This window comes from Dermacentor andersoni, chromosome 4 (genome assembly GCF_023375885.2).
Source record: "Dermacentor andersoni chromosome 4, qqDerAnde1_hic_scaffold, whole genome shotgun sequence".
NCBI lineage: Eukaryota > Metazoa > Arthropoda > Arachnida > Ixodida > Ixodidae > Dermacentor > Dermacentor andersoni.
Window position 1 is genome coordinate 86,354,118 of NC_092817.1, and position 24,916 is coordinate 86,379,033.

Consider the following 24,916-nt stretch of genomic DNA (forward strand, 5'->3'; position numbering starts at 1 on the left):
TTGAATTCAACGGTGTAGATGACGATTGCAAAGAACATTGCGGACATCTGCTTTCAACTTTGCCTGGTTTTATTTAAGAAATCCAGTGGCATTATTGATGTTACGGTTTGTTCTCTATGAGGCATCGCGCGCTTCCATTGCACATAAAATTCAACATAGTCTATTATGCTTATATATAGATGAGAGAAACTGCTGTCAATGCTGCGCAGTTTAGGCAATTTTCTCTTGGTTTTCTCGACAACGTTAGCAAGGGAATTATAAGCTTAGGTCCTGTGAAAACAAGTTCTTCATTCGTGTTGAAGTTTTGTCATATATTTAAAGATACGAAAAACAAACGAAGGAGCATGTAGCCAAACCAGGCCTGATAGTTGACCCCGTAAGAAACGGTCATTTGAGACAAAAGAGACGGTCATCACGACAAATTGCCCCACCATAATCCTAACATCTGTTTCGCGATTTAATAGTACGCGCTGATGTGAAGAATCAGAAAGCTAATAGCAAATCTTCCTAAGTATCTACCAGACTATATGGCTATTGGTCATGCAGAATTTTGCTGAAATTTCAAGCAGACTCAATTTTTGAATTTTTCCAGCTGAAATCCAAATCAAAAATCACAATAGTGCTATGTATTACAGCCAATTTTCAAAAAAGAAGATTGTATGGGCTAAACTGAAACAAGTAACATTTGCGTATCTTTTTCTCAAATTTTAATTCGGCTGCAAGTAAGCGTTTAGTAGCAGCAGCTATAGCAGTGACAGTTCGCGTCGCAGTGATGCATTGAGCATGCGCACTCACTCATAACGTGCACGGCCAGCTGCCCTCTGGCCGTGTTTCCTTGAGGATCCCGTGCGACGCACGCATACCACCCGCTGTCCACGCTACGTTGCACCTCGGAAACCACCAGGCTGCCGTTTGGGAAGCTGTGCTGGCGGTGGTTCTGCGGAAGCGATCGGCCATCTGCATGAAAGTTTAAATGAAACATAACTTTCGATTCGGTTTCCAACTCCGAAGTTCGGCCACTACATGAGTCATGTCCCTAGTGCGCGAAAAGAATTATTCCATATGTGAAGTCTCGCTCTCTGCAAATTTACGAAATCACTGTTCATATTCTTTCAGTTTCAAATCACTGTTTCTAATAGGGCAATTGCCATTATTTTGTGGCGCGCCTCTGGGGTTCCAAAGAAGCCGAGAAAGAGCGACAATGTTAGGCAATGACGTGACGAAGTTTGATATTCAAGCTGGTCAGTGAACTCTGAGATAAGTTTTTGTTTTTATGCTCTTGCAAAAGCTATACAAGAAGCATTTGCTCACTTTTTTGAATCCATATGGCCGTAGTGGATACGGGATCAGTCGGCTACTGGCTCAATAAACTTAAAAAGACCTATTTTCGTCCATTGCGTGGTAACATGTAAGGACCATACACAGAAAAATAAAGAAAGCAAGAAGATTACAGCCAGTCAATAATGAGATACAAAAATTTATTTAGAGACACCTGGCTGTAACAAAGAAAATAATAAAGATTTTGAAGACTGCAATATCGCGTGAGTTTTGATGAGGTAAATATATCCGGATCCCACGCGCTGTAGAAATGGCTTAGCGAAACTTTCATTAGTTTCTGCCATGGCTGTACGACAACGATGGCATTGGCTCTTTCTCTCTCTGTCTCTTAAACATACCTAGGTAAATAACTCAGTTCAACCAGACGCCTAATACATAATGAGAAGGTGTCATTGTCCCTTAATCCGACCAGTCCTAGTACCCAAAGCAAAGATTTCGTCTTTCAATTCTTGATTGCTTCGTACAGGTCTGTCTTCTTCGCAACAACGCTGATGTACATCGGAGCTTCGGCATTCAAACGCATTTCACTCAGCAGTTCACATCTATAAACTATATCACCAGACATGGATCGACGCGCCTACCTTTTTGCCAAACAATGCTCTGTATGGGGTGGCCTGCCACGGCGCAGTGAAGCCGCATGGTGCGTCCTGCTAAGGCCGTCACGTTGGCCATGGGTCGCACCATGGGCCTTCCCAGCACGTTCAGCCTGGCCGAGTGAGATACATGGCCAACCCCATTGCGGGCCGCGCAAGAGTAGAGGCCACCGTCCTCCACTCGCACGCCGGTCAGGTTCACGTAGCTGTGCACCAGTCTGCAACCAGGAATAGAAGAGTTAACAGCCGGGATTTTGTTGTTTTTCCTAGCAATAATTCTGGAACAGTCGCCCTTTCTGATGCTAAACATGCCATGTTTGACCTCTGATAAAGAAGAAAAATGTCTCTTTTGCATTACTTGTGTCATGTCTGTTCACCGACTAGCCCGGCAAAACATTTTGCTAGATAAAGAACGAGACAGCCAAGAACGCTTGGTATTAATACTGATACTCCATAGTAAGACTGAAGCTCCGCAGCCATCATACTTGTCGGCTCATTCAATCAGCCTGGATTAGTGCATTACAGGACAGGATTGCGGTGATAGAGCTGCCTAGCACGCCACCTAATCGAAAATTAGGAAATATCTATCCCTACGCAGAGGCAGAATTAACGCTATCCTGTCCAGTGCAATGCGCTTGTTACGAGCTGCGAAACACCACCAAGTATCGCCATGCGATTCACAAACCATGCTCATACTTCCTTTCATGCGTGCAATCAATAGGCCCGTAGGTATATTTTCTTTCGTAGGAGCACTTTTACGTTTTCGATTCGACTCATACGAGCAACGTAATAAACGCTGGTTTACGCGCTCCACGTTATGCTCCAGGAGCATTCAAGAATGACTGCTATCAGACAAGGCGAGCCCATGGAACAGGGTTTGCACGTATGCTTTCGTCCTGAAGTTAGTGCGCCCACGTAGAACTGAGCGACGACGACGTTTTAATTCCAAGAGGGATGGTCATACGGCTACGAATTAACGCAGAGCAGTCATTGTTCCCTTGTGAGGCCACAACGTATAAAGGTACACATCATGTCTGGTAAAATAAAATACACACGCTGAAGCATGGTAGAGCCCCGTTGTAAGTGCGTAAAAAACAAGCTTCATGTTGTTGCGGCTTTGCATTTCTTTCATCAACTTTTTTCTTCCGCCCCACCAGCAATAAATTCTTAACCTTCTGCATCAGTGGTGCTCTTTAATGTCACCACAGGTCAACATGAATGGTTTAAAAATGTAGGTGGACCAGGCGACGAACAAGTGCGGAAGTCGGACATCCCAGAGCAAATCAATTAAACCAAGGTGGAGGGAAAGCACTGCAAGTACGCACCGTTCACTGGCACAGAGCTGCTTACCGTTCGCCGCTGACATAGTCGCCGACGCGGACGTGGTAGTGCTCTGGCACGGGTGTCCCGTCCAAGGACCACGTGACCTGGGGCAAAGGATTCCCCGAGGCCGAGCACCTCAGGGAGACGCTGCCTCCAGGACGCACCTGGCGCTCCGAGAAAACGTGCTCCAAAACGGGCGCGTCTTCTGCGAATGCATTACCCCGCATCAATTACGCGGCGTTGAGGCTGAGGTTGCAACTCTGCCGCAAAACGAGCGATTTACCCACCCTTTGTTTGGTGGTTCAGGCAAGCTGAATCCGCCGCACCGCACGTAAAATATTGAATTCAGCAAAGAAAGCGAGCAGCTTGTCTTGATATTAGGTGACTACACTATTTGTTCACAGCGGTTTTAATATTGCTTCAAAAATGTAGGACATGTTTTAGAACATCGCAGAGAAATCAAGACAGCAACCGGACATTTTATAAACGTAGTGCACGTCTAAAGGCTAAGATTACCTTCCTTGCGCAGATTAGATACGTGTCCAACACGGCTGCTAAATAAGTCATACGTTTTCAGTCAACAGTAAATGATTCCTAAACAAATGTAAAGAGGTAAACACGAAAGTTTTTATGCTCTAACTTCCCTGCAACAGATAGCCCTTATAGTGAGGCTAGCATAGGAATATGTGACTGTGTATCACAACCTTAGAAACTTCTTTTTCGTGGCTACAGTTCAATAAATTTGTCATAGTAGCTTCTTCCCTTACTATAATATTACGATACCATCGACAGATGCTGTTGTGTGATTCCATTTCTGAATGCTTGACTTGGTCGGGGCCTCTGGGCCTAATACTACTCTGGGCCTAATACTAGGGCGGACGCACTTTTTGATACTGAAACACTGCCTGACGACCCTGCAGAACAAATGAAGATAATGCTTCACTTTATTAAAGATATACACACCCGCTGACTCCAGTCCTCAAAAACTTTAGCCGAACAAGCCACCGATATTAAAACATATTAAGAATAGCAAAAGGAATGGAAGCGAAATTCCCAGTATTGAGCAAACGGATGGGCATTATGGACGAAAATGCAATAATTTCGAGGCACAGGGTGTACCACAGTCTACTATGAAGAGCACTGTCGGGGCCCTAAAAGAAGAAAACGCAATTCTGCGGGCTCGCGCCCATGAGCTTGAAGACAGATCTCGGCGAAATAACCTAATCATTCGCAACATTCCAGACGCTAAAGAAACATGGGAACAAACCGAGAACAAGGTTATATCTGCTTTGAAAACCACATTTCCAGCTTTTTCATCCGACTCAATTAAACGTGCTCATCGCTTAGGCGTTTTTTCACCGGGAGAATGCCGACCCGTAATTGTAAATTTCTAGAGTTCTAAAATAGAATAAAATGTTCTTTCACTATGTAATCATCTCAAAACAAGCAATATCACTGTTAGCGAAGATTGCTCCCCCGCGACCCATCTCGTTCGGGGAAATCTTATCGAGTTTGGAAAAAATCAGCCCGGTTCACCTGAGTTTAAATTCAGATACGACAAACTACTCATGAACGACAGGTGCTACGTTTTTGGCGCCGAAATGAAATGCGTGACAGAAAAACTGTCGCAGGGCCAACGCGCAAGGAACATAGTTCTTGCAGGTAATTTCACTTAGCGGAGTGAGAGAGGAAGTGGACAGTTTTCACAACACCATGTGTCCATCTTTTTTTTACTAGCATTAGAAGTGTGCTGAACAAATATTTTTCATTGTCCTCAGCGATTGACACTTGTTCTCCACACATTGTTGCCTTAACAGAAACGTGGCTTTCGAACAACATTAATGATTCTGAAATCTTTGAGGATGCCCATCACTTCGCTATTTATAGGGGGGACCGTGCTGTGAGTCGTGGAGGCGGCGTGCTACTTGCCATTTCTAACGACATTCCTTCTTCACGAATTTCTGTTGCTGCTGACCTCTAAATTGTCTGGGCTTCATTTACCATTCATCACCAGAAGGCAGTTATAGGTGTATGCTACCGATCTCCATGATGTCGCTGAAAGGCTTGGCCTGACAGTGCCAATGTGGGAGCCTTGGCTTAAGTCGAGTCTCCGGACCTGATTACAATAAAAGTTTTCACACACACAGACACCGATCCCCTTCTTCCTCGCCCACATTCGTCAGTGAATCGCATGATGTAATTAATAAAGCATCATCACGCTTTCCATCATCACCCCTTTACTTATTAGGCGACTTTAACTTTCCGAACATTAAGTGGAACACTCAGCCTCCTTCATTACTCCCTGTTTCGTCTCAGGCCAAGGAATTTATAGATTTATGTTCCACTTTTTTATTTTCCCAAGTGGTCACTCAACCAACTCGGAATACTGCTACTGTCTCAAACACTTTCGACCTAGTACGTACTACTGAACCCAAACTAACTTTCAACATTACCTTCCTTCCGCCTTTAAGTGACCATTGCTATCCATTTTACCACTAGTGCCAACCATCCGAAAGATATCAAGAAAAAGAAACAATAGTCGACTATAGGAGAGCAAACTTCGAGGCCATCAATGGCGGGCTACATACGTTTCTTGACACATTCCTGATTAACTTTGATGACCATTCTGTGCAAACTGATTGGGACCTGTTTGCTCATAAAGTAAATGAACTAATGGACAAAATTAATATGTTCCCAGCCCTATCTTAACTTCTAATCCACAAGCCCCCTGGCATAACACTCGCATTAAACGACTTTCTAACCGTAAAAAAGCACATCTACGCTGAGTTAAGTTGTCCTCGAGTGCTTCTTGTTGGACGGCATACAAGGCGGCTTCTAACGAATATATTCAAGCACTAAACTTGCTAAACATACTTTTCTTGCTGTTACTCTTCCATCTATTCTTAAAGCTAGCATTAAAAACTTTGGAAAATATTTAGACCTGTTTCTTATAACTTAATCTTGTTAAACGACTCTACTGGGCAGCCTGTTCCTAAATATGGTGCTGCAACTCACCTTAACGAAGCCTTCCTCGAGAATTTTTCGTGAGCTTTAAGTAAGCAACTTTCCGAGTTACGTAACTATGATTATCTAGTCAGGTTTCTAGTAATAGTTCATACATCTGGTGTTGCTAAACTTATTGACAAGCTCGACTATAATTCTTCACCTGGCTTTGACTCAATTAACACTAAGTTCCTAAAAAACACTTCCGCATACAGTTCCATTTTACTAACCAAAGTTTTTGAACAATCGCTCAACACAGGCGCTTTACGTTATCAGTGGAAGGTCGGGAAGGTGGTTCCGCGGCAGAAATCTGGTAACAAAGACATAGCAAGCAACTATCGCCCAATCTCACTTACCAGCACGTGCTGCAAACTTCTAGAACACATTGTATTGACAAACCTCGTCGACTTTCTTTAAGATAACACATTTGTTTCACCTGCACAACATGGCTTTACGAAATCATACTCATGCGAAACTCAAGTTGTATCCTTCACTCATCAGTTGCATCGAATTCTTGATCGTTCGGCTTGGGCCGACTGCATATCTTTAGACTTCTCAAAAGCATTCGATAAAGTCTGTCACAAACTTCTAGTCCACATACTAACCCATTTTAATATTGATGCTAATCTTTTAAAATGGATCGAATGTTTTTTTGTTCATCGCTCACAATACGTTACTGCTAAGGGCTGCAATTCACCGGTGGGCTCTGTTGCTTCCGGAGTGCCCGAAGTATCAGTTCTCGGCCCTTTGTTGTTCTTAATATATATTAATGACCTTCCTTCACAAGTATCTTCTGATTCGTCTCTTCGCTGAGGATTGTGTTATCTTTAGAGAAATAACTACAGATTGTGATACTAACCGTCTTCAATCGGACCTTGATATAATATCTAACTGGTGCAGTTTATGGCTAATGGAATTATATGTTAACAAGTTTAAAGCTATGCATGTATCTGGGAAACCTAACGTCTCTCAGGTATACTATTTAAATTACCTTCCTTTAGAACAGGTAACTTCGTACAAGTACTTAGAAATTCATATTACATACGACCATACCTGGGCAACTCACATTACTAATATAGTGAAGAATACTAACCGCGCTCTTGGTTACTGAAGGCGAAACTTTTTTAAGGCTCCACACTCTTTGAAATTATTGCTTTATAAAACACTAGTACGCCCGAAATTAGAATACGTTATATCAGTCTGGGACTCTAAAACCCTAAACTTAATTAATGCATTAGAATTAGTTCAGAATAACGCGGCTCGTTTTATTCTTTCGGATTATAGCAGAACTGCCACCGTAACAACCATGAAAACTAGCCTTTCTCTTCCATCTCTTGCAGTTCGACATAAAGTTTCCTGTTTATCATTACTTCACAAAATTTTTCACCACGCAACACTGCGTGATGTATTCATCCATATTTCACGCTACGTGTCTCGACGCATCGATCATTCTTACAAGGTTCACGTCCCTTCTCGCAGCACAAATACATTTTCCCAGTCAATTGTACCTCGGACATCCCTAAAGTGGAACCACGTTCCCGCAAATGTTGTATCCATCAGCGAAAATCTTTTGTTTCGTGATGCCTCAGCCAACATTACTTGCTAGAATGCTGTTTAATGTGCTTGTATATCTAGCGCTTTTTTGTAATAGCTTTTGTAATTGCTCATTGTATTCCTACTCAATTATTTGTCAAATTGTTTTTTTATGTTGCATTTTTTTTCGTGTAAGGCTTACTGTTTGAATTTACTTGTAACCCACTCCCCTCTGTAAAGCCTTCAGAGGCCTTGAGGGTGTCATAAATGAAATGAAATGGTCATTTTGCAAGGCAAAGCTTCCGACGCATACAAGGTGAGACAATATTGCGTACTGATCATAATAACAGAGCTGTATTTAGCCGAAAGATATTGCCGTATTTTGCCTCTTCATGCTGCCTCCACTAATGAGATTTCAAATGATTATTGCTGAATTTCCACCTTTCCCTGCCTCAGTGCCGGCTACTCATCTACTGCTGTGTCTCTGCTACCTGGGCACTTTGACCTTTCGTTTGATCACGTCTTCCTGCAAGCTAATAAAACACGTAGGCACAATTTGAACAAATAGCCGGGATTTCTAAAGGTGAGATAGAGCAACCATTGCAGAGCACAAGCGCAGGTGCATTGCTTGCGGCGGAGCTTTGAAAAACCTCTTACGACAGATGCTAGAAAAAGGTATGGCCACAAAAGCAGGCTAGGCAGTTCTCTTCAAATTGGATTAAATAAGACTTTTGCTTGAGGCTGTTGCTTGACGTGCACACACGCACGCCGACACAAAGGCGCGCGCGCACACACACACACACACACACACACCCACACACAATCACACACACACACACACGCACGCACGCACCCGCACACAGACACACGCACACACACACACACATGTGCACGCACGTACACACGCACACACGCACTTGCTCAACTGCTCTAACTCTAGCCACATCAAAGCTATGCTGCAAAAGAAATTGCTTTCCAGTGAGAGTAAACTTGCCTCCTCTCGATGTGCACGGAACCATCCACCCAATCGACTCGGAACCTGCTTTTCATCCAACGAGCGCTGCTAATAAGGCAGCGTATAAGCTGCTTTGTGTTCATTCAATATCAATCTCTAGTGTGAGGAAATCTGCATTTCCAGCTTCTTTTGCTCTCATTCTGTATGTTTCAGGTGCACCACACCATCAAGTTTTCAAAATAGTATTGCCACTCCATAACTCAGAACTATTCACACGGCAGCGATCATTTTGTTGCAACGGGCCAGCGTAAGGATTGGTGCATGGTTGCTGGTAGTGTCACACCATGAACTACAACTTGTCACATAGTCGAATCAGGGATAGCTTGTAGTTGAAAGACGCAGCAAATCGCTTATCGTGATTCTCATTTTCCCGCTCATATGTCGTTAGTGGAGCTAGCATTGTAGTCAAAACAGGAACAGCAAGGACATTGCGTTGACTACCACTTGAAGATTTATTTCATGGAAGGTGTTTCATCTACCTTACAAAGGCACGATAAAGAATAAAAACAGTCAGAAGTAGAATTCTAACTTCTATCTCTGTTGTTAGTCTTCTTGGTGCTTTCCTTGGGAACGTATGCTTCTGATGCGTTAATCTCGTTTTGACCTTCTGTCGCGGCGTCTGTAAGGTTTAGAGACCTGCTTCCATGCGACAAAATCTTTAGTTGGAATTGAATGCAGAGTACTGTGTATTCTTTGTCTGTGTTGCGTATTAGAGTTGTTTACTCTAATATATGTACCAACTAGAACACATACTCGTGTTACTGAGTAGTGTTGTCTGTGAGACAGCTTGCCATGGCGGTGTAACTGTCCTAAGTTTTCTTGGTGCCAAAAATTAGTGGCGCTCTCGCTCCGTGGAACATTGTTGATCTTCTGCGAAAGCCACCAAGTTCAAGCGGGTCTTGTGATCTTGTGTTCAGTATATGCGATATAGTGAACACAATGAACAGACATATGATCAAAGCATATAAATTTAGGGTAGTACACAATTCTACAAGTGAAAGTTCAACCCAGAAACATATTCATATGAATAGGTTGAATTCAAAATAATAGATTTCACATGAGGCACGCGTGCTAGACTGATAAACAGTAAACAATACACAAGCATACAAGCAGCATACGTGAACAGTACTGAACTTATGGAAATAATAACTTAACACAGGATATTATGCAACAATTTCAGAAGTGAACCATCCGAATTTCTAAACTGCTAAAACTGCACGTAATGAGCAAAGGTTAAAGATGAAGAATCTCTTAAACCCTGTCCATAGACCTGTAGAACTCAATTATTTGTGTACGTAAGCGTCTTAAGTAAGTGAGCATGCAGTGTTCTAGTCTATTTAATCCACGGTTCGTGCGTGAGTAAAGTATTACGCAGTGGTCTCTATTCTTAATATTATAATGAATGTAATGAGGTTTCCCAAAATTACACAGCATAACAAAATTATCGTATATACATATAAAATTGCATTTATATTTTACAATGAGCTTAAACTGGTAAATATGTTGCAGAGGAAGCGCATTCAGTGCGGAAAACAGCTCGACTGTGTGGGCGTCAAGAGGTGCTTGCAACATGATGAATGATTTATTTTGTTGTAAATAGAGTTTGCAAATGTAAATTTTTGAAGTTTTTCTTTAGACAACTTAGAGTAATTTCTATCGGGACAAATATTGAATAATAAAGTAACAATATAACCTTAAATAGAAATACCTGCCGGAAGTTACATGCTATGCCACAACCGTTTGCCATACACGATCTCGAATTATAGCGCGAAGTGACACAGACGGAGAATAGAAGCAGGCAGGACGAGCGCTCATCCTGTCGGCTTCTAGTCTCTGTCTGTGTCACTTCGCGCTATAATTTGAGATCATGTTACCGTACCAACTCGTGCAACCTTCTATCCTTTTGCTTTGCCATACCTTTCGCCACACAATCGACATGTGTGTTCCAGTTCAGGCACTGATTGAAGGTCACGCCTAACGTCTCCACTTCTTTATCAGTTCTATACTTTCTCGCCCTAAGTATAGACTTCAGTCTCAGTCGTCATTAATAAGGTTTTAACAGGTGTGAACAATACAGCTTTCGTTTTGGTGGCAACTATTTTTAATAAATTTATCTGAGCCCATTCTAGTTATGCTTGTAACGCAGTATTTGGCAGAGTAAATAAGTTCGTGATCGATACTAGGCTGGAAAAAAAGCCAGTGTCATCTAGTTACATGATGCACTTGGCCCGCTCAGTTAATCTGGTTATGTCACATTAAATAGTAGTAGCTAAAAATGCTTCCTATCCCCTTCGGAACTCTGGATAACATATTGACACGTGTTCTTGTTTATCTTTCTACGGTTACCGCTGCTCACCGGCTAACAAGTAGTTATCGCTCTGCGCAAGACGCGCCTGCATGATTTGGAACTTATACGAATGTTGTAGTTCATTGTTTCTGTTCCGTATATCCTCGAAGAAGCTTGCATTACCAGGTTTCATGCGCGACACGAAGTGCGTAGTAGATTCTGGAAACCACACGGGCACCAGCGATTACACTAGAACCTCCGACGTGCAATGTATAAAAGCCGACGCGCTTGTCCCGCTGACAAGATTTTCGACGAGCGCCGACTGAGTTCGGTGCTATCGCTGTGCATTGTTTATAACTTGATTTTGAGGGCAGGGGCTTGCCCAATAAAAAGTCAAGTTATTCACAGTTTTGCTGCTGTGTTCTTCCCCGTCACTACTACGTGACAATATTGAATAAAGCGGAAGATTTCTTTTTTCTTCATTGCAAGTACCACAAATTGAATCACAACTTGTTGCAGAGCATCATTTCAGTTTAGTTTTTAAGATGTCTATCATGTTCTTCTCTTTTGCTACCTGCAGAGTGGGCATCAACGCTCCAGAACATTCTCAACATGAGAAATAAATAAAAACTGCTTATTCTGAGAAGCATGCATAAACAGCTAAACATACTAAATTAAACTAAACAACTAAACAATAAACAATACCGCGACAGAGGAGTTTCTGAAAGAAGCACAGTTCTACATCTCGTAATAGGTACTGGGAATACTTTTCACCAAAAACATAAACGGAACACACCTCCTATGACGAGCTGTGAAGAACCCTGAGCAGAGTCTTCGTGATTGTAGACGGTACACTGGTACATTCCGCCGTCCTGTCGCTCCACTGTAGACACATGAAGAAGGTCACGAGATAAAAGAGAAATCCGACCAGAAGGAACGCCGGAAGGTGGCTTCCCACTTCCGCTTCTGCCGATCAGGGAAGCGTGTGGGCTCGCCGAGTGGGCCGACGAGAGGGGCAGGCCGTTGTGTGTCCACAGCACGCCATGTACGGGGTGCCCAGCGATGCGACAGCTCATGTTTGCCCCCCTGCCCACGTCCACGACCTGAACAACCGGTTCGATACGTGCCGACAGAGGCCCTGGGTAAAAAAGGAATGTAACCACATCTTTTAACTTCACCACCATCCATGCGGATACTACAGAGGGGTAGATCTTCTAGTTCTAGAAGATCTCGACCATTGCTTTCATTGTTATACTAAAGGAACTCTTTTATAAAATATTTGTTAATATCAATTAGTTGTTCTTTGCTTCACATTCAACTAATGTACCTGAAGAACAACATGAACAACAAATCGTATACACAGTGGCTTTGTCTTGCCTCCTTCTTCTCACCCCATTGACGTTGCCTACGTTTCAAAGGCAAGGCAAGATAACCAACACCGTAGATTTGCGTATAAGGAGAAACAAAGTAGCTGCAAAATTTTGTGATCAAACATAAGTTATGCAGCCTAGTATAATCAGACATCCAGTGGCAATTTAGTGGAAGTTAGCTACCATTTCGATTGTTAGTATGCAAAAAAAGAAGCTATGGCAGATAGAGAAGCATTTTCCTGAAGCTCACGCTTCCGTGACTACATGAAAAAATGCTTGGATGCAGAAGGTATGTCCGGACCTTCCTCTCAATTTTTTGACAGGCAACCCAAATTTATTCTCCTGGATAGTAGGACATGCCCTCCTATGTAGAAACAAGGAAACTTTCTAAGGGATCTTGAGCCTTACCACCGACAGCTACCCTTTGCTCGAATGGCGTCGGCAGGATGCGCCGCGCAACAAACACCTAGCCGCGTCCACACCGGTGTGGCTGTGCAAAAAGAAGTAATTCTGCTGACGTCGCACTGCAACTGGCTTGCTTACGGCTGACCGACTCCTGAACTTCCGCCAGCAAGGGGGGTGCTATATAAAGGAAGCAGAATAGGCGAAAGTATACACAGCGAGTTGAACAAAGAAATAAGAGATCCTTTTCTATACCTACAGTATATATAATGGCGACTATGAGCGCAATTCAGTCAGGCATATCACTTCCCAAGCAGAGGCAGTATGAGTGCATGTACAAAAAGGCAATTGAGCCAACCGTTGTAGATAGAATGAGATTCCAAAACTCTTGCAGGTCATTTGATGGGACTCATTCGTTCACTGGTCAGTGCAGAGGCACCTTTAATTTGGGCACGCAGCTTCCCCTGTAGTCAATGCATACAGCAATGTAGTCAATGAACAGCAGTTTTTTACGGAAAATTGCCTTGTAGAAGCCGACTTACAATATTTTGCAAATGGTTGATACATTATGTTTTTCAAAGCCTCCCAATTACTCACTGTATTTTGGTGATTGTTTATATCCAGGGGGGATCCAGGAGCACAAAGTCTTTCGAAAAAAACTTCAAAAATTTGATGTCGCCATATTTCTACCACCCAGATACCAAGAGAGAAAATATTGTTAACAATCAATAGTGTTTACCACCATTGAGCCCTCGCAGAGCAGAGGGTGCTGGTAAAGGTGAAGCTGTCAAGCATATACCTCGGTGTATGAATGAACAAGACGATACATATATGGAAACACAGCAAAAGCAATAACAGTAAACGGGAAGAGAAATGCGGCCATAATGAAAGACAAAGCGCTATGGGGATACAATAGGTAGGAAGTGCTCGGAACTATGTGCAAAGGTGGAATGGTTCCAGGAGTTGCATTTGGAAATGCGGTTGTTTGCTAGAGATGACGGGTGCAATCAGGACTCGATGGCAACCAAAGATGAGTGGTACGCCTCCCATTGGGCGCTCACGGGAAGTCTACAAATGAAGTTGTGCAGGGTGGTATGGGCTCACAGTAAAATTGATTATGAAGAAGGACTGATCAATGTGGAAGAAAGTAAATGGGCTGGGAGAGTGGTGAGGCATTTGTACAGGAAAAGTATTGATTCACAGTGTAGGAATAGAACTAGGAAGCTTACCAGCAGGTATGCGGCCTGCGGGGTGAGCAACAAAGCAACAAAGAATGCCAAGCAGAAAGTCAGATAGGCTGAAATAATCTTATGGGTAGCAGCAATGGAAAAGAAACCTGTCATGCGCTACTACTTAAGAGGAAAAAACGAAATCAGGAAAGAAGAAATTTATAACTCAAAGGGCAGCTCATGACTTTTCGAAGCGAGATCAGGATGCCCTATACCACGCATTTATAAAGCGAGATATAAGAAGGAAGTGAAAGCATGTGATTGCGGCGTTAAACCTAATGAAATGATGGAGCATGTTGCATTAGAAAGTGAAGATATATGGCCAGCGGTCGATTTAGGAATCACTGGCCTCCTTGAAGCCCTTGGGTTCAGCGAGAGCAGAGGGAGAGTAAACATATCCGCAATAGAGATTAGTAAGATGCGATTGGAAGATTGGTGGAAGACAAGAAGGGAAACGACCGACAACGGAGGCGTACAAAAACAAAGTTCACAATCGACGTTCAGAAACTTTGGTTATGGGAATTCATTGTGTTTTTTCCCGCCCGTTTCTTTCTTCTTCTTTAACATAGGTAGGACATTAGGCTATAAAATAACAAGAGCTTGGTGGCGCAACGCCGCGCACCGTTCCAAAGGGGACTCTCATAACGTCCATCCATCCTGTTGAATGGCAACAGTACTATATTCTGCCAACCTGTGGTCAAGATAATTTTGTTCGTAAAATAACTTTCTTGCACATGTGCAGACAATTTTTTCAAATGGTCCATTCAGTGGCCTTTCCTTTATTTTTTTGCAATATATTTATTATACGCTGTTCTGCACTGTAATACATTTTCTGTTCTGCATATAGCTTCCTCGTTGGTAAACTACGACAACCGGCTCAAAATCCATTTTTCAGCCCTGCCTGAGATGACCGAAGGACTTTGCCCTTCGTAATGAACCATCAAGTACTTACTTTCCGTAATGGACAAGCAAGCACAAGATGTATTCATCCATGTCGTAGGCGGAAAAGCACGAGAGGCTGAGGCCAGCCAATGTAACTACTTTTAAGATTTAGGCAGTTTCGACATGATCTGCGCTTTAGGCTATAAATGGAAGCAATCAGTAAGAATTACTAAAATCATTTTTGACCGCATTTCAGAATTGACTACATAGCAGGGTAAGATATACACAGCATTATTTGCCTCACTTAGAACTTCCTACGAAAGTCGGGTCAACCGGCTATGCATTCTTGCAAAATCAAAGTCTCCATCATCGTCGTCATCATCATCATCATCATCATGCTTAACAGCCCTCCTCAATGACCCTGTTTACAAAAAAAAGGTAGAACTGCCCGTGCAAGGCGTACGGGAGGCCACCTTAGTTAAAGAAACCAGTTCGTCTCACCAGTGACCAGGAGCTCCACGTGCGCCTTGTCCTCGCCAGCCGAGTTGTTGGCGACGCACAAGTACCGCCCATTGTCCTGGATGCGTGTAGTGTGGAATATCATCGGACCTTCGGGCAGTAGGGAGACTCTGTCAGAAGCCTTCAGAATCACAGATATTTCGCCGCCGTCAGTCGCGCCTGACTCCTTCGACAGTCCGTGGCCGGTGAGGCGGGACCAGTAGTGTCGCGGACGTGGGTGTCCCTCTGACAGGCAAGGCAGCACTGCACGCTCTCCCTGCTCCACTTGTACAACGCTGCCGTACTCGATCATCCGAGGTGGCAGCTGGCTGTGGGGTTCTACGTGCCACACACACACAAGAAAAGACATTCTGGTGTTTTACATGTCATGTCCACGATCTCATTATGAGGCATGCCCTAGTGGTGGACTCTGGATTAATTTTCACCACTCGGAGTCCTTTAACGCGCACCGGGCACTCAGTACACTAGCGTTTTTGCACTTCATTCCCATCGAAGTGCGTCTGCCACGGTTAGACTGAATCGGCGCGCTATGAACAAACATGGTGCTCAACAGAAAGCTTCAGAAATGCGGAATGGAAACAAATTTCTTGCACTCGTGGACTCGTGGAAATATACCCAGAACCCAATTAGCGTGCTCACAATTGAAATTCAGCTTGGAATTTTTAAAACTACGATGCGTCGATAGCTTTCTATGGTTGCGTTATTCCAACAGATACCTACCGGCTATCGTCCTGAAACAATAACGAAGCACAAGACAAGGGATGAGACATCGCCGAGCTCACTTTGATGATCAGGCTAGGGGTAACATACCGGTAATAGTTATAACGACAGCATTCGCCGTCCAGCGTTCGTCAAAGTTTCATGTGTTCAGTAGGCGTACTACTAAAGAGAAGTAGCATTCACGTTCATGTCACAGTCAGTGACTGTAATTTATTTTAACTGACGTGCGAGAAACGTATTACGTGCACACTGTTTCTAAAGTAAGTCTTGCAGGACTGCACATCCGAGTTGACCTCAGTTGACCTTTGAGAACATTGATGACATTGATGGCATTGCCTTCGATATGTACAACAGCGCAGCGTTCGTTATTGTGCACCTGTTTGTACCTACCGTTTAATTCGTGTTTTATCTCGAGCAGGAGCAGCTTTATTGGCGTAGTGCCTTGCAACGCCCACAGTTCTTCTTCCAGTTTTAATTCTTGCAGGGAGAATATTGTAGACGAGTTAGCCGCACCTTATTCAATGCACGGTTATATTTTAGGAACCTGAAATCAAAATAAAGAAAAACCCTGAAAGCCCGATTATTGCTAAGGGTGCATTTTCCCTGTTCTCATACGATAAAGAATCACATGGAGGTACTTGTTCTAGCGACTAAACGCGCCTAAAATGTCGCCTTCTAACAACCACAACGGGCACAGTACGAAGTCTATCTTGTTTTTGTCCTGGTAGCGCAATTAGCTCGCATAGCTCAGAAAGCCTGATGTCAACATATTCGTTTTTGTGTCATGATTCTTAGGGGATAAAGTAAGCTGAATATGCTAAACAGCATTCTGCGGCTCTGTGCTTAAATCAGTGGTATTTCTTTAAATAAAGACTACTTTCCAAGGCACAGAACAATTGAGCGATTAAAACCTTTGATCGGGGGGAAAGTGAGAGATCTAACGTAATCAGCAACAGTGCCGCCACTGCAGATTGCGAAGATCGAACGTGCACGCTATGTTCACGTTAGCTAAAATTTACTATAGTTTGATCGACCTCGAGAATGGCTTGGAAAGGGTCCTCACTCTCTATAAAATGTATATGACCATCATTGAAATGCTGAACCAGAGCGCTAAACGTAAATGTAGTCGGAATACAGATGACTGGAGAGCCGCTGTGCGAACGCGTCTGGAAATTCTTAAATGTGCCGAATTCAACAGAGTACGAAAAGTTACAACGCATGTCTGCTCGAAGGAAAAGTGAAAAGCATTCGTACCAGGCCTAATGGAAATCGTAATCGCAAGCATTCGAAACTATTAGGCCGATTGAACTCGTTTCCGGATTAACATTTTTCCTGCCGGCTTTTTATCAGGACGTCCGTTCCGCGCTCTTTACGTCAACCGCGGAATTAGCATTAGTAAGCCTTGACTGGAAATCAATGCTGCTAGCACTGCATACGTCACTATAGCTTCAGTAACTTACAGTACAAGGGCGGCGGCAGGAACTGAGACAATTCCAGGCGGGAGCGGGTGCATAAGTGCATAAAAGCATATAGCAAGTTACGGAGGCCTTTTCGAATTTGACTGCTAGCACATTTTTTTTTTCTGGCTTAATGAAGACTTGCGATCACTGAATCCGAATAATGTATCAGTCCATATCGAAAATTTAATCATCTGAGAGGATGTTACTTTCGAGTTTGAGTGCAGCACATTATTCCGGCTCCCGAGGCAGAGCAGAGGATTAAATACGAAACTGGTTAATGCAGCGGCAATGAAGTGGTTTCCCGTAGTATCGCATGCAGACGTACTCTTAGAGGTCATTTATTACGAGAGAGATGAGAGTTCTTTAAGTTATTAATCAATGAAAACGTGCCCGCGAACGATGTCGAGTGCTACTTGAGTTATCGCTCTCCTGAAAATATGCATGAATTCGAACTCCCGATACCACTCAACGGATGGCAGTGCTGACCTAAAAGTAAATAATTAAGCAGATGGAACTCCAGTTTACATCTCCGTACTGAGAAGCACTGACGGTTTGGTAGAGAATGGCTCTGATGAATCAAATAGGTTCTCTGCTGCGAATGTTTCACTCTTTTTTGATGTATTGCGAACTGATACGGAGAGCAGCGCCAGGTGTTGTTTGTTGTTGTGATACCCAGTGATCAAAGTTGGCGTCGCAGAGGTTCATTGAGGAGCGGAGCATACCCAGTGGCAAATACATAATGACCCCTAGAGCACATGCGTACTGGCGTCTGGGACACATTCCAAGTGGCACTCACCCAGGGTAATCTGGGGCACATAAGGAGTTGGCACATACCTAAGTTCATTCAAATGGGATCATTGAAGAGTGGCGCGTACCCAGTAGCACATACCTATAGGAACGGTCTTCAGTTTAGACTGGACTACCTTCGTGATGGACTGCCATTTTAAGGCTGCACAAACTTCTGGATCGACCCACGAAAATGGCGAATGTAGTCGCCACATAACCTTTATAGAAAACTTGATAAGACTTGCCAAGAATACTTGCATTTAAAGCACTCCAAACGTTTTCTTGCAGTTACGTAAATCGCTTCAGCGCACTCTGCGCTGCTTCCATTATGCTCATTTATTTTGCACGTTGAGTTACGTAGAGTCCATTGTAATAGTGTTTGCTCATGTTTGTTCTAATTAATCCATAAGATTTTTACCGAGCACACCCTTTCGAAGACAGAAATTTTTTCGTCCTAAATAAAAATTTTCTTTATCCACCAAGGTTCTTGATAAGTGCTATTAGTTGTTATTAGTGTCATGTGAGGCAATGACAGTGCTCGACCCTCTCAGAGGTAACGAAATATGGCGCACAACAACGCCTCAAGCAAAGAACTCTCCCTCTGTGTTCTGTGTACTACGCAGACAAACAGCAGTGGTGCACGCAAGGTAACGTTTAACATCAATTCATCACTCTTGTGCAGGACAAAACGTTGAAGGAACTAAACATTCGCCGTCGACATCACCGCTAATTATCCTCAATCAAGGCAAACTACACAGAAAGCTTCGCTTACATCGATTCCCACAGTGCGTGGGACCTGCATAAGTTTTTCCCCCTTTATTCTTCCATGAGTGAGAGTCGGTGGTAACGGTGCTTTCCACGGGGCTTGATGCTGTATAAAACGATGCATGGTGACTCAATTTTATAGGAAGGTGGCGCCTTGCAGATAGTATAACAAAGTCAATGATAAAGTTTTCTTTCATCTTAAAGCATTATTCTTCCAGTACAAAACTGCTGATACACCTGATGATTAGTGTGCATTTTACTCTTTGAAATTAGCCAGCACATAAGCTATCAGGTAGTTTCAAATTGTGCCACTGCTTTTATGCCTTGACGAACATAATAATAAGGTCAAAATTATTTAGTGATTGTTAAACGAACAACTTGGAGTCAATAGAATTTCTTTCTTAAGAAGTTGTAGTCGCATTAAAGCTATTAAGTAATTGAAGTCATTAAAGATAAAAAAAGTTACTTAATTCGAAGCACTTTCAGCTTTTTCAACAAGATATATGGTCCGGTGACCGTGTTGGGAAGTGTGAGGCATTATCTTGTGGCCGTCCTGTTCACTAAATCGTGTATAACCATAATATGCCCGCTCAGTCCCAGTTTTTCTCTGATATCGCTGTGGCAGCTTATTTTTGGGTGCATGAAAATTCGCGAATAATGACTTTTGTCGTCCATCCACATCACAAAATCTATATCACGCATAAAAAAAGTGGTCAGAAATTTTGACAGGCTAAAATTCGAGGGCGCAAAAGAGGCATTTAGGGGTAGTTGTACTGAACTTCAGAGAGAACAGAACCTCAGGATGTGAGTGTGGAGTGTCGCCGCTGAAATAATTTCTGACTTCTCAATAGCACTACAGACTCCATAGAAATGAATACCTAATGCTGAATCTGACAGTGTGGAATTTTATCCCAAAAATAAAGCCATTGAGCAACGCAAACTTTGGAAATACATTCTGCTTCACAGACTCTTGTTAGAATTCTTGAGGCTCTAACTATTCGTTTGAAGTTTGAACTACAGCTTAAGCCACGCTTTGAAACATTTCACCGACATCAAAAAAGTTACAGAAATTCGGAGCATTGTCTCATAATGCGTAGCATTGTTTTGCTCGGCTGATACTTAGCTGTTGCTTCCCAAATTTCGCTTGGCCCACTCCTAAATTTAGGTTGGCCTACATCAAATTTTAGGTTGGCCCACACGAAATTTACGCTGACCCACCCAAGGTTTCTGGTTGGCCCAGCTCCAAGTTTAGGTTGAATCATCCCAAATTTCATGTTAGTCCATTTCCATATCAACCCCAAATTAAGCTGGCCCATCCCCATGTTACCACCAAATTAGGTTGACCCACTCTCGAATTCATGTTGGCCCACTCCCAAATTTAGGTTGGCCAACTCCGAATTAATGTTGCCCCTCCCTTCAAATTTTAAGTTGGCCTACCCCGAAAATTCGCGTTGATCTGCCCCTATATCACCCCGAGTTTAGGTTGGACCACCCCTGCATCACTCCAAATTCAGCTTGCCCCACACCTATCCCACCCGCAAATTTAGGTTGACCCAACACCGTGTTACCTCCAAATTTAGGTTGATCCACTCCCAAATTCAAGTTGGCCCACCGCATAATATAGGTAGGCCCACTGCGAATTTCAGGTTGGCCGACCTCCTAATTTAGGTTGGCCCAACACAAATTTCAAATTCGCCTGCACCAAAATTTACATTAGCCCAACCACATTTTACCCCCGAATTCGGATTGACCCACTCCCAAATTTAAATTGGCTCACTGCAACCCCATGTATTTGCTATGGAGCCTAAGTGTTGCTATGGCAAAAGGTTCACGCTTTTTGCGTTACAGGCACCATTTCGCTACCAAAATTGCTGAGGCACTCGCCAAAAAACGGTACACATTAAAAGCTGCGTTTGGTGCCCCAACAGCAGTTCATAGAAAATTACTCCAGTCCTTTTTGCCAGAGGCAATACGCACAATGAGAGGAGTCTTGCACGAAGTGGAAGGCGCTCTAAACAGTGCACTGCATGCTGGGAGCAGCGTCTGGAGCGTGCGGCTTTCTCAAATACGAACAATGATCTATACCGGCCCTAGGCTCAGGCGCAGGCGCAAGGCTTTATGCATGGACAATTTGTATTTCAGACGCTAAGGGCCACCAGACCGACGACGTTCCCTTGAATCCTCTCCCTTCTTGCACAATGCACAGGACCCCCAGTTTCAGAGTCATTTGTGCACTCCGAGCATGCATTGTGTTACACAGCCCCCGGGCACTTGGAACAAAGGCTAGGAGCTTGAAAGGTTTCCTTGCCTGGTTAGATGGCTCGGGTTCTCATTCACTCTATGCTTGTGAGCAAAGGAAGAGAATTTTCGGCGTTGGAGGTCTGTGGCCAGGGTTGGTTTCGACGGTGGTGAGAGGTATCTTGCAGGGTAAACTTCTTTAACACAAGCAGCTCAGGTGCTAAGTCTCCAGTGCCTTTGTGCGTAAATTTTCGCCTCCCCGTTAAGCTATAGTATTGAAGACAGCGTGGAGGGCATTTCTTTTCCTTAAATATTCTTCCTTGTGCGCGTATTTCGCGGCACGCCAGAGCGGCTTTCATTCAGAGTCCTTAGCGTGTTGCATGCCGAGATGGAGTTGATTGGCACTTGTTCCAGCGAAGCAAATGACAAAAATGAATCGATGCTGACCGATGATGGTTTGAAAATCTAGCTGCTCAGATGAAGCGGTAACTCCAATATTTTTTATCTTCATAGCAAAATAATGATATGCATTGATTATTAAGGTTAAATGCTGCATTCATCCCTACAATGCTTCTCCCATTAATTAGATGAGCCTAAACGCAGTATCTACCGCGGTATTACGAAACTAATTTCTTGCTGATCCTGGCATTAAAGAATGCTTCTAGTAGGTCAAAATCGAAGCATCATCACTGCTAGACGGCGCATTGTACCTAAATCGTGTGACATCCTTATTTTCAAGTTATATGGTCGAAGTGACGTCAGCACCTCATTATTTCTTGTGAACTCTGTAACCAAGAAATTCCACCTAAAAATGATACCTATAGTTTTCGATGGTATCGTCTGAAAGGACTATAATGAGGCAACTATTAAAGAGAATGCAGCTAATTCCTGACAAATAACCAGGACCCGTAACCTACAGAATTGAAACTTGTTTTAAGCTTTCTTTCAGGCTGTGCCAAGTGATTGTGCCTATGTTAGCGCACGATCGCATCAACGCGTAGCTGCACAGAAAGCCACGACTATGCGTTTTTATCGATAGCTCGCTGCTGTCCCCTTTAATTTATCAACATGACACCATATTTATGAGCATTTGAGTTCACAGAGGTAAGGAGCTGCAACGTAATAACGTGAGGATTAGAATGCACGCATAGTGAAACGAATGGCAAAGACAGGCTGCTGATTGACCTTTGCTACTCAGTGCTGCAGCACAAACTGTATAACGCATTTCAAAAAAGGAAGCTACCGAGTATGTTGGAGTTTAGAAGGAAATATAGAGTGATGATGACAGCTTTCAGCTGTGATGATTTCGTTATCCGTGGACCACGCATCTTGGTGAGTGACAAGAGTCGACACGAATCGATAATACGAAGTTCTGGTACCAGATTTCGTCTGCGGGTAACGTGCTTGGAACGCTAAACAAGTAGACGGTGAACGTACTTAAATTTTTTATCACAGAAGCCAGCTGGAAATTGTAGAAGTTCCACGCAGAGCAAGATGTTTTATGTTTATGCTGTGTTGCCATACTCAAGCTATGCCTCTTTCGGTTTTCCTCACGAACTCGAGATGCAAGCGTCTTTCGTGACTTAAAAAACGAGTGATGCCTTTACACTCTCCTGGAACAAAGCAGCAGATGTCCAAATTCATCTTCAAGCCCCTTCAACAAATATCCTGCATTTATTGCTGACAATAAATTTTGAAGTGATGCAGCATTAAAATCCGCCGCTCTTTCACGTCAATGCAGCATAATGTCGCTTTTTCGGGCAGAATCTCGGCTTATGTACTGCTTTTATTGCTAACGCTATAGCGTTGTTACCTTCATTCACATATAGCGATGTAAATGTAACACATTAATATACTTAATATCACTGGGTCTTGGGCATGTATACGCCGCTTTTAGGCGGAATAACGAATTATACAAGGTGATTCACGTAACTTGAATCAAGCATTTAAAGTAAGTGGTTAGCTGCAGCTAAATGAAACCAACGGCATATGGCTTGCCGTCTTGTGACGCTTTCTAGAGTATTTTTTTTATATTCCGTTTAATTGGTTAATGAACCAAGATCAATTATGCAAAATGTTAATATTCACTTTAGGGCCAAGTACGCTTCATTGCGTTGTAGAGGGGTTCAGAAACGACCGATCGGATTTAGGTGGCAACGTGCATGCTGCGTGGCAATTTTTTCGGCGTTCACAGAAAGCCCGCCAAATATGAAATAAAACCACGTGACTGCGCTATTGTGCTATCGTGTTGCAGCGCCCTCAACCATGTGTCGAGCCTATCGCTTATCAGAGACGACGGCGCTTCCTTTCTGTGTGCCACCATCAAAGACAATGGAGGAAGGAAAAAAAAGAGGAGGGAGCATACCGCAACGCGATTGAAGCCGAAATCTGCTGGGCCAGTGGTGGCCCAACACGTGATCGCAGGTGAAAGTGCGCGGTTGATTTTCTCGTTCCCGCTGTGCAGACAGAGCCACGTCAGGGCAACGGAACAGGCGCGCACTTAATAAAAACTACTGGCATTGCTAATGGGAACTAAATATTCCAGCAAATCCGGATTCTCGTACCGTTATCTCGACGAAAGAGGTCACGTGTTGGGCCACAACTGTGGCTTCACGGAGCGTTCGCTTGTCAAGGCAGGCTGGTTGCGTGACGTGATGCTCCTTTTTTATAATTTTCTTCCTCCATGCCAAAGATGCTGACGCAATGTGAAGGCGATGCCAAGAACCGCGGCCGCTCACTTCGCCACGGTCCTCGCGTACGGTTCTTTCGCACGAAGCGCGGTTACTGCAATAGGATAGCGCACGAGCGCACGAGCGTGGTTTTATTGCATATTTCGCGGGCTTTCTTTAAACGCCGAAAAAATCGCCACGCAGCATGTACGTTGCCACAAAGAATTCGATCAGTCATTTCCTAACCCCGTCTGCAACGCGACTGAACGCACTTGGCCTTAAAGTGAATATCAAATTTTTTGCATAATTGATTTTAGTTAATTAACTAGTTAAGCGGAATATAAAAATACTCTAACGAGTGCCACGTGACGGCAAACCATATGCCGTTAGTTTCATTCACCTGCGGCTAATCACTTTTCTTTAAATCCTCGGTTCATGTTACGTGATACACCCTGTAGAATACAGCGGTCATATGCCAAGTATGGCAAATTGCATGAACGGCGTGTCTCTCCACCGGAATTTATTTGTTTGCAGCAGTATTTGCTCTTTTTACTTGACAGGCCGTCTGTATTCAGCTAAGACCATCTACAATGTAGAGTTGTTTTGAAGTTCTAAGCCAGACTATAGGTGTCGGATCGTAGGTCTCACTTAGCAATAATGTGAGCATGCAACCAGGAGTTTTTTATCTTCTATAAGTTTAAACAAGTTGACTCTTTTTCCAGAACGTATTTACTCCTATACTCTCGGACCCATATATTCCGTTCACATATCGCGTGCAACGCTG

At 43.4% G+C, this 24,916-nt stretch overlaps 1 protein-coding gene across 2 annotated transcripts in view; it reads right to left on the reverse strand.

Moving 5' to 3' along the window:
- LOC126536430 (cell adhesion molecule Dscam1-like) overlaps positions 1-24,916 on the reverse strand; it is a 200,195-nt gene that overhangs the window by 48,713 nt on the left and 126,566 nt on the right. For both annotated transcript variants that reach the window (XM_050183389.3, XM_055074007.2), the window contains exons 4-8: positions 15,477-15,812; positions 11,889-12,230; positions 3,282-3,459; positions 1,920-2,149; positions 796-957 (exon numbers count right to left, since the gene is read on the reverse strand). In XM_050183389.3, coding sequence (XP_050039346.2) covers positions 796-957; positions 1,920-2,149; positions 3,282-3,459; positions 11,889-12,230; positions 15,477-15,812 — 1,248 coding nt within the window. The remainder of the gene's footprint in view (positions 1-795; positions 958-1,919; positions 2,150-3,281; positions 3,460-11,888; positions 12,231-15,476; positions 15,813-24,916) is intronic.